The sequence below is a fragment of the Solea solea genome, chromosome 11, assembly GCF_958295425.1.
Source record: "Solea solea chromosome 11, fSolSol10.1, whole genome shotgun sequence".
Lineage (NCBI taxonomy): Eukaryota > Metazoa > Chordata > Actinopteri > Pleuronectiformes > Soleidae > Solea > Solea solea.
This window is the reverse complement of record NC_081144.1, coordinates 18,720,350-18,731,359: the sequence shown is the minus strand read 5'-3', so window position 1 is coordinate 18,731,359 and position 11,010 is coordinate 18,720,350. Positions and strand designations below refer to the sequence as shown.

General features: G+C 38.6%; 1 protein-coding gene across 3 annotated transcripts in view; it reads right to left on the bottom strand.

Moving 5' to 3' along the window:
• Positions 1 to 2,580: 2,580 nt before the first annotated feature.
• gnb1a (guanine nucleotide binding protein (G protein), beta polypeptide 1a) overlaps positions 2,581 to 11,010 on the bottom strand; it is a 33,194-nt gene continuing 24,764 nt past the window's right edge. For all 3 annotated transcript variants that reach the window (XM_058642885.1, XM_058642886.1, XM_058642887.1), the window contains exons 5-11: positions 10,305 to 10,368; positions 9,605 to 9,767; positions 8,154 to 8,220; positions 7,690 to 7,891; positions 7,106 to 7,322; positions 5,035 to 5,150; positions 2,581 to 4,780 (exon numbers count right to left, since the gene is read on the bottom strand). In XM_058642885.1, the coding sequence (XP_058498868.1) occupies positions 5,044 to 5,150; positions 7,106 to 7,322; positions 7,690 to 7,891; positions 8,154 to 8,220; positions 9,605 to 9,767; positions 10,305 to 10,368 (820 nt within the window). In that variant the 3' untranslated portion in view covers positions 2,581 to 4,780; positions 5,035 to 5,043. The remainder of the gene's footprint in view (positions 4,781 to 5,034; positions 5,151 to 7,105; positions 7,323 to 7,689; positions 7,892 to 8,153; positions 8,221 to 9,604; positions 9,768 to 10,304; positions 10,369 to 11,010) is intronic.

The following is an 11,010-nucleotide window of genomic DNA, read 5'->3' as shown; positions in this document are numbered from 1 at the left end:
ACACTGCTCTCAAAGATAAAGTGACATACTTAGTAATGAAGACTAGGTCATGAAAACTTTTCACCAATTATAGAAAAAGAATACATACCTATATACTACACACACACACACACACACACACACACATATATATATATATATATAACCCTAACCCTAACTCTATACATATATATATATACATAAATACATACATATATACAACAGAGACATACTGTTCAAAAACAAATCTATATTCTTCAAATAATGGTTTAATATTAATAATTAACAATAATAATAATAATAATAATAATTGTTTGGGTGAATCCACTATTCAACAAAAATGGTTTGTAACTCAGTTACATGATATGATATGATATGATAAGTTAAACAATTTCCTTCGGGATAATCAAAGTATTCTGATTCTGATTCTGATTCTGATATTATATTATATTATATTATATTATATACTCTTTGTGAAATTCAAATTTGATTTAAGATGCAAGTGAACACACACCTGAAAACTGTGGCAAGACATTTGTAGATTTATTCTGGATTATAATCATCTATGATTGACTGAAGACAGTTGTACACATTTACAGGAGACAAACAGAAGATGACTGATTTTGTACGAATAAAAATACATAAATATAAAAACAGATATGAGAATGTAAGACAATGTATTAAATTAAATTACTTTATTTATATCCATAGGGAAAACAAGGTTTTCAGTGAGTAAAACATCATGTTCAGAGCTGTTTCATATCAGATATTAAGCAGCGTAATAAACTGAGTGTGGATCTGCAGATGAATCCACATGTGCAATGTTTATTTCTATTGTCCATATTTATTTATTGGGTGGAATAATTCAAGTGTTTTGATTAGTTGGAATGGTCAGCATTAATTGTTCCTGTTCTCATTCTTTATTAACATTGTTTACTAAGTGATATAAAATATTATAATTATGACAGGCCAACAAAGCTGTTTATGTTTATCATATCAGGAAAATCTGCACCTGTTGTATATTTTCCTGCATGATCTTGAAAAAGATAATTTTCCATTTCGTCTCAATGACGTCAGTGTTGTCATCATAAACTGCTGTTTGAGGCTTTAGGGCTGATTCACTGCAGTGGAACTGGTTTTGCTCAAAGTTCTCTCATTAAGTTGCAGTGGTGCATAATTATGTCTCACTGGAGGCAGAAGTCAATCATAATCTCAGGTCTCACACTCAGCTTCAGATTCAAGTGACCTCTGTTATTACACAGTGGCAAATCCCATCTTTCCTGCTGTGACCCTTAGACCAGGAACGACCTTAGGTCCAAATTCAAACTCAATCCTCCCCATTTTGCATGATCTTAAATGGAGAATAAAGGACGTTGTGAGTGGGACAGTGAATGGTAGTTTGTCTCTTTGTGTCCCTCTGATGGACTGGTGACCTGTCCAGGGTGTGACCCTCACATGGAGGATAAAGTGGTAGAAGATGAATAAAAGAAGTGTCTGAAGGAGGAAGGGAATTGGGTTGCTAGTTTGAATCCCTGGACAGGTCAAGTGCTAAGACAAGGTAACTCACCCCAGATGTGTCCTGCTCCTGGTTTGTGTATTCTCTTCTGGTGTGTAACGAAGACGGGTTAAATGCACAAGTGGGACCACTGATTGGTGTTTGTGCAAATATCCATCCATCTTCTACTGTTTTATCCTCCACAGGAGGGTGGCGGGGGGCACTGGTGCCATCCTCAGCTGACATAGGGTGACAGGCAGGGGTCACACCCTGGACAGATCACCAATCCATCACAGGGCCACATCGAGACTAACAACCATCCACTCTCACATTCACACCTATGGTCAATTTAGAGTGTCCAATTTACCTAATCCCTATATTGCATGTTTTTGGGCTGTGGGAGGAAACCTGAGAACTTGGAGAAACCCACGCACACACGGGGAGAACATGCAAACTCCATGCAGAAAGACCCTTGTTCAGACCGGGTTGCTAACCCAGGCCTTCTTGCTGCAAAGAGTGCTAACCGCTCTCTTCAGCAATAATATAGTTATTTGTAATTTGTATATATCTTCCCTATAGTTAATGTGAGCTGCTTTAGTTAATTTATAACATAATGTCCCATTATCGCAGCCATGTCCTTCTGCTGTTATTTGTTGGTGTTAACATGGTTCTTTGATGCCATTCACTCACACTCTCGACTAGTTTTCATTTGTAATATGTCCACTAGGGGGCAATAAAGACAGTGAAACATGAGCAAACAAATGCATTGACCTGATATACAGTAACACCACTAGTGCTCCATATCTGCTGTAAAAGCAGTGATACAGTTTAAGTGAAATCCTCACAATATCTACTCACTCTACTGTGTTTCTTTACACCCAGTGTAAACATGAATGGATATTCAACATGGCTGCCTGCCTACACACACACACACACACACACACACACACACAGTAAATGAGTGCACAGAGGAGACGGGCTGATTCAACAGTGGATAAGAAATTGTTTATTTGACTTGAACATAATTACAAGGAAACCAAAAACAGTCTGCAACATTCTAGCTTCAGTGGGAACCGCTCTAAGTGAATCACACTCAACACAGTAGGTCATCTCAAACTGCTTTTTATTACATCTTAAATAACAGTACATTTTAATATAGTTTCTATCTTGCATCCAGCTTTCGGTTGTACACTGACTGACATTAAAATTAAATACAAAAGGTGAAAAGGGAACAGTGGGGGTGCAGAGCTCTACAGTTATTTGATGGAGAAAGAGAAAAGGAAAGGGAATTTAATAAATTTTTAATATTTTTTATTTCATTTTATTTTTTGCCAACTCCAGGCCTAACGCACAATTACAGCACATTTTTTGTACAGAATGTCGCAGAGAAAAAAACAGAATGGAAAAAATGTCACTACTGCTAAAGAAAGAGCGTCTCTGTTTACAAGAAGGGAACAACAGAAAATTCTGCCATTCAGATGCTGCATTTTTTTTGTATTTTTTAATAAAGGACAGAAAAAAACCTGTTATAAAATGTTTTTCTTGTATGTGGAATTTTTGTTTGCTACAGTAGGAATGACAATTTATTTGTTCCATTTGAGATCGTGTATGTTTAGGTGAATGAATGTATGTATGCATGTGTGTACAATTTAAACATTTACGTTACTTCTTAATTAGTGGAATCCCTCCCAAGTATGGACCAAGTAACCATTAATGTTGCAGGGTTTGCTTCTCAAGTGCATAGCTTTGACATTGTAGTTGAATCATGTATGCACAGAGTAGCCAAAAACAAAAAGAAAAAAGAAAAAGAAAGACAAAGAAAAATATAAATACCATTGTATTGATATATTCAACAGGTTATTTTCTTAAAGAAAAACATCAAAGGACTTAATTCCATATGCACCTTTTTAAGCAATTCTACAGCATGCGATTCTAAGAGATAACCCACCCATGGCAGACAACCAAAATCTTTTTTTTCGTTTTTAACTTAAAAAGTTTCAATATCATTATTTTCAAACATTGATTTATACAACATGTCATTCACAGAGTAGTAACTGCATTTCCAAGCACGGAATGGGCACCTCTGTTATAAGAGAAACGTCCGGATTGCAAACCGGGCGAAAGTGGAGGTAACTCCCTACCCGACCAAAATCACATCACCGGTCCCAACCACGGGCAACAGAAACCAGGGAAAAGAAAAAGTAAATTAAAAGGAGAAACAAAAAACGAGTCAAAAGAGGGCAGGGTGGATTATGATCCGCTGGGTTAATCTTCATTTAATTATTCTACACTGTCGCCAGACAAAAAGGTGTAAGAATGGTTAAAATGGTTTGGTTTTTTTTTTGTTTTGTTTGTTTTTTCGTTTTAAAAACGAGCATTCATTATCATAAACAGCATGTGCTTGGTTAGTTAACTTTTTTTTTCTTTAGACATTATTCTATATATGCAAAGTTTAATTTTTGTGCAAACAAAGATTTGTGGACTACACTGGAAAAAAAAAGAAAGAAGAAAAACAGTAAAAGTATCATGGGACTAAATATACAGCAGGGCCAGAAGTGGCTTGAGGACTCCCTGTTGAAGCTCAACTCTCTCACTTTGTTCTCCAGTGGGATAAAGCTGGATTTAAAATGACATGATCTGGAGGTTCTTTTAGTTTTCCACTTAAAAACATTCTCTAAAATGTGTAAAGACTAGGAAATAAAACAAAGCTTTGATCCTCATTTTTAAACATTAACTGACAAGTTTGCTGATCTAATTCTCTTTCACTAGAAAAAAAATAAAAATAAAATGAAAACAGAAACAAAAAATAGACATGGCCAAAAAAAGCTATTGAGAGTTAGATCACTGTCGTGTAATAACCTTCACTCACACCTGAACTGTGTCTCATGAGGATGTTTGCTTGGTGGCGGTGGTGTTTTTTTTTTTTCTTTTTTTACTTACTACAATACCAGACCATGGTCATGGGAGGAATGCACAATTTTCCCCTCTGCTCTGTTTGGAAACCATTAATTCTTCCAAGCTTTTTTTCCCCTCTCAAATGTTTTTGTAGCTGAATGAGTGACAGACAATTGTGCTCTTTTAAATGAGAAGGAGAGAGAGAGAGAGAAAGAGAAAGAGAGAGAGAGAGAGAGAGAGAGAGAAAGAAAGAATTTTTTTGCCCTTGATATTTCTTTAAGGGGAGGGTGGGGGTGGGGGGGTGTTTGGAGTCAGTATCATGGTGTTTTTTGAAAAGATTGGATATGCAATAAAATTTAACAATGTGATGTTGGAATGGTCTTCCACTCAATTTTGGAGTCCAGATGCCATCTGTAGAAAAAAAAGACAAACATATTGTTACTGGTACTAATATTCACAAATGTTACACATATACTTCTCATTGTTAAGATAAAAAAAAAAAAAACATCACTTAAGTTTAGGATCAGTACATGTGTTATACGTCATGTGTATGTTCATTATCAACCCCCAGGTGGCAGTAAATGCAAACTCTAGCCAGGATGAAACTGGTGATGAGGTGGTCACTGTGGTGCTCGGCACTAAAACACTCCTCTCTGCTCATTTACCTTCAGACTCTAGTTCCAGATCTTGAGGAAGCTGTCCCAGGACCCTGTTGCCACTGCCATGCCGTCATCGGTCACACCCAAGCAGCTCACTCGGTTATCATGACCAGCCAGGACACCTGCACACAGACAGCAGAGGCTCAACTCATGTTTTTGGCAATATCACCCAGCTCTAACTGGACATTAGTAACAAAATATTAAATTCCAAACGACTACACATTAGGGACATCTCCATGGAAACCTGTGCTCACTCCTATCACGTGAAACATGTGGGAAAGGTTTCAGGACATTTGGAGTCCTAACAACGACCTGGCAGACATGTTATAGTTGTTCATTTAAAACCACACGGATTAATAACACCTGAGCAGAGCAGGTGTTATTTGGAATTATTGGAGACTTGTATCGATGCTATGTGCTCATAATTAATATTACATGAAGAATTTGTGCTTAAGTGTGTGTGTGTGTGTGTGTGTTGTATTAGAAATGGCCTGTCTCAATTGTGGGCCTCCTCTGATCCCTATCCCACTATGTCAATATCTGTAAAGTATTCATGCCGCCACAGGGGCTCGTCACTGCAGGAGCAGGTGACGCTTGCTGCTCTCCCAGATGTACATTCATGCCTTTTATATCTTCTATTCTAGGGTCAAAAAAAATTATCAATATCAAATCACTTGTGTCATAATAGAACTCTAGAGACGCTGTTTCCTGATCAGGAATTGAAAGGAAGATTATCGTCTTAATTTTGCTCATTTATGAACCAACAGCGATCAACAGGGGAAAAGGACATTTTTAATCCTACTCTCCTTTGAAAAACTGCTTTAACTCTCCAATTGTTTTCTGTGGGGAGTAGTTTGATAATGACCACCAGGGGACGCTGCTGCCACCAGGACACAGGGCCAGCTGTGTACCTCAGGATCACAGGGTGTTTCATTGGGCCTGTGAGTACACAGGACAATTCAATCCTAACCACATTTTCTAGATTGAACTGGACTCTAAACGCTGACATGTTTCTCTTTTACATTACAATCCTTACAGGTACATTTTTAGCTTCAAAACTCTGCATAGTATGATTAACGTTTGTGAAGCAACACTTTCTTTCCTAGTAACAAGTGGTACATGAGTTTTTTTTTTTTAATGAAGCGCTGAGCTGCGACATGTGAAGCTTCCACGCAGAGTTGTTGTCATAATCATGTCTACATCACACTCATGGAGCTTTGCAGTGTTCTGTATTGTGTAGTGTATTCAGAGTCTTGACTGTTTGCCCGATTCGTAATAATCTATTCACTTTTCACAACTTTGGAAATGTCCAGTTGCCTTAATATAGTCTCTGACAGGAAACTGATTAACCAAGCATTGAACCATCCAAATACAGATGTATTAACAAATAAATAACAAAAATCTGTGGTTACATCACTGTAAAGTCCAGGCGCTGCTAAGGCACATCTCTACTAACACACGACGTAAAACAATTTGGAGTTTTAAATATCAAGTTGACAGTTTTGTGCAGGCAGCAAGTAATCATTTCAATTACACCTGATACTCATGCACTGTATGAGCCTATGTTGCTAATACGCTGTGTCTCACACAACTGTTATCGATCGAGGTAGAAATATCGTTGTTGACGTAGAGCTTCACTATAATATTCACTGTATTACGGTTTTAAAACAAGATGGGGAATTACAAAATAAACCCACCAAGATGTTAACTACTAAACTATAATGCAAGGATAAGAACTTAAAGATAAGATTTCTTTCCAACATATGTTTATGGGACTTTTCCATCTGGCGTAAAGCAATTAAATTGCAACCTTTGTGATTAGTTAACTGCGTTGTTTCGAATTGTGATTTCAATTCATTAACTGTCCAGCTCTACAGCATTACAAATGCTTGAATATGCTTAAAGGTTTTCCCTTTGAACTCATCTAAACACCTGGTGATGTGTCTAGTGTGCATTAGGCGCAATTACGTCCTGAAAAAAAAAAGGAATCTTGGAATTGCCTGTATGAAGCAGCATGGAGACATCTGCCCTAGTAAGTTTCTTTAGCTCGGCTCTTCACACCTGCATGGTGCCTTACCTGCACGGTCGGCCTTCAAAGTGTCCCACACGTTGCAGTTGAAGTCGTCATAGCCGGCCAGCAGTAGGCGGCCACTCTTGGAGAATGCCACAGAGGTGATACCGCAGATGATGTTGTCATGTGAGTAAACCATGAGCTCTTGGTCAGCACGCAGGTCAAACAGCCGGCAGGTAGCATCGTCTGAGCCCGTGGCAAAGGCATTGCCATTGGGGAAGAACTAAAACAAAGGTCAAAAGAATTTTTGAGTTGCCAATAATGCCTTTAACTAGTAATTGTGATCAAAACTGTTTAGTTTCCAGTATGAACATCTATTTATACATTTGTGTTTTAAATGCTCTGAAATGGCTCAGCTATGCAGGAAGCAAACATTTTAATATATGTAACAATCATCAACACCAGACTTGAAGAAGCTGCCTCTTTATTTGCACAGCTTAGAAACTTGTGACTGCACTTGAACTTGCCCTTAAGGACGCAGCTTGACTTAGATTAGTTTAATGTCTAGAAACATGATACTAGGTATACAACATAAAAAGGGATTGAGTGTGTGTGTGTGTGTGTGTGTGTGTGTGTGTGTGTCGCCTTACGCAGATGGCATTGATGTCTGACTCATGGCCAGTGAAGGTCTGTCGGCACATTCCTTCTCTGATGTCCCAGAGCTTGGCTGAGGCATCGCAAGCTCCAGACACAAACAGCTTGGTGTCAGGTGCCAGAGAGAGACTCATGACATCACCGGTGTGACCAGCAAATGTAGTTGTCTGCTGACCAGTCTCAATGTCCCACAGAGCACTGCAAGAAAACAGAACCATCATCATCCAGTTACAGATGTTATAAAACAAAAGACCTAAAGACATTGAGGCATGACATGATACAGTGATGCTGGTGGCTGAATGAAGTGCACATAATCCAAAAGGTTTCCACATGCTTGATATAAGCTAGTCATATTGTTACACCAGTGTTAACCTTCTGGTAAAATACTATTTAAGAAAAAAAAAAAAAAGAAAAATAGAAATGTGAGGCCAACTGTGATAGGTGCAGTTTAATAACTCACCAGGTGGTGTCTCCAGAGCTGGTGACAATCTGGTTGTCATCCAGGAAGCGACAGCAAGACAGGTAACCTGTGAGGAATCAAACATATTGACTTAATAACTCATTTATTACCTATTCCACACTGAGGGGTACCAGTTCCATTTCCTTACTGTCTGCATAGAGAACAAATGCAGCCCCTCTGAGAAGGCTGTTTGTCTAAATGTGTGATGAATAGACCAACTTACTGTTGGTAACAGGAAAAGAAATGTGTCTAATGGGTCATGACTTGTTTCCATGGCTCATCCTTTACTAGCTGGCAGAGTGCATGTACCCCTCCCTATAGTGAGGGAACTAGAACGAAAACGCTGACACACTTCCTGCATCATGTGACACTGATCAGATGAATGCTCCTCGTCTACACTTTCATTACTTTGAGCTGGGATGTGGCTCGACCATCTCCAGTTTTTGGTTTTTCCTTCATTACAGACAGACATGTGACGGGATGTGAAAATAATTAAGGTTACATGAGTACATGTGGACAACAAAAATATCACGCATCGCACATTTGTCTGGTTATAAGTCGGGGTTAATAATTACATAAATGCAAAATACTCTACAGTCCAGGTTAAGTGTCCCATCCTTAGTCTGTGACAAAAGTGAAATTATCTCAGTGAACACATTCATATACACTCCTCTTATCCTTAAAGCATATTTTTGTGTAAAGCGGCAAACACAACGGCACCTTATGTTTAGTATTTTCCCATAAATTATCTCATTTAACCAAGGTGACGTGCAAATCTTAAGAGATTATAAGTACATTTATTTTGAAATAGCCTCAAGTCTAATGTAGACTTTCAGTCAGTGACTGGTGGATGCTTTTCAATGGCCATTATAGAAAACTCCATATTCCTAAATAGAGGATTTTTTTGTTGCTGCTGATTAAGAGCACTCCTCAACCTTTTTTTGTTACTGTAGCTACACTTAGACCACACCTGTCACCCAGACTACTCTGGAGTTTCAGAGCCCCTGCATTGGAAAACCTCAACTAGAAGTTCAGATGCCGACTTTCTCTTAGTTTGCACACTGAGGAGTGGTGTTTTGGTTTGGACTGGCTCAAACAGACACCTTCAGGACCTATGATGCAGTGTTTCACAGTCACTTCCTGAGTGGTATGGGATAACTCCACACAATCCACTTCCTGTTTACACGAGAATACACATACCGAGTGTATGTGATCAGTAATATGATGTGCATTTTAAGGTGTGTTGTTGTTGTAGGCAGAGATTTCTTCTGATAATAAGCTAAAGAATTTAATTTTGACAGAGACTGTGTAAAGTAATATATGAGTACAAATAAATCTTACAGCCGACAGAATCTTGAGTATTTTAAGAACAAATGTTATGTTCTGAACATTGGAAAAATCCTGGGACTGACGGGTAAAGGGGCACATGCTAAGTGATATGTTCTGCTTACCTGTGTGCCCAGCCAGCTCACGGCTGACACGCACATTCCCCTCACGGGTCTTCAGGTTGTAGATGGAGCAGATGTTGTCCAGGCCTCCACAGGCCACGTAGTTCCCAGAGGGGGCATAGGCGCACGTCATCACCCAGGAGGAGCGCAACGGGATGGCGTGGACCTAGAAGAGAGGAGGAAGATTTAATATTAGATAGTATGCAGTGACAGATGGAAGAGAGAGAGAGAGAGAGAGAGAGAGAGAGAGGGGAGGGGGGTGACAAAGTCTGTCGACAATATTAACTTAACCTTTCAAGGGCACAATGCTAACTATAAATAGCATTACTTGGCGCCTTCTAACACTTGCAAATTGTTTTATAGTGAACGCAGCATTTTGTCAATAGAAGTGAACCCAGCTGCCAGAGCTGAGGGTGTAAGATTTAATTTCAACTCTGTTAAATCTATTTAGATGCTAATATTAGCTTTAAATAATTCCATTGCTTTATTAATTATAACTTGGTATTATTATTGTTCAAAGTGTCACCCAAAAGTGGCGCGTTAGGTGGCTGATTACATCACCTGCCATAAGTTTCCGCACTCAATTCACACACTAAAAATGTAACGGCTAAATAAAGTGCAGGTACATTTTTCCTTACAGAAATATAGGACAAGACCACACAAATGACAGGACATTAAGATATGTTTATGTTATTTTTCTTACCTTGTTTGTGGTGTAGCTGTCCCAAATAATGAGTTTGCCATCCTGGGAGGCACTGACCAAAAGCCTAATAAAAAAAAAACGAAAGACAAGATTCAAACCAAAGAATACTTGTAAATGACCAGTCCCTCAACTTTCATTTCAGCTTGACCAGCAGACAAATAAGTAAAGAGTAACGCAATGTGCAAATCATGACTGGTTAATACCCACATAAACAATAGATTGTGTTTTTAATGATTATATGTTTCTGTATATAGATCCATTTTCAGGCTTGTCGACATCTCAGCATAACACAGGATAGACTGCACTAATCCTAAAAACAAATGATTCAGAGAGACGAGACAGTGATTCATGTCTCTGTAATTATAATAAACTATAAATGTTTTCCAAGATAATTTATTCACTTGCAATATTTTATGTACTCGAAAGCAGCCAGCAAATGCAGCATGTAAGAGAGGACTCTCAGGTACCTCTGTGGCGACGCTATCTAGGTGACTCCAATAAGAGTAACCACAGTGACAATCCCAATGCACACAGGAAAAAGAGTGAACACACCAAGGCCTGGTGGGACTATGTAAATCTTAACTACCAGACTGACAGGAACGCACTTACATGTGCACACTCTCTCCACCAGATATCAGGCCAGTGACAGAAAGATTTGTGTTTTCTTTCAAAACCAGAAAGCTGTACCAACTTCAGGAACAACACA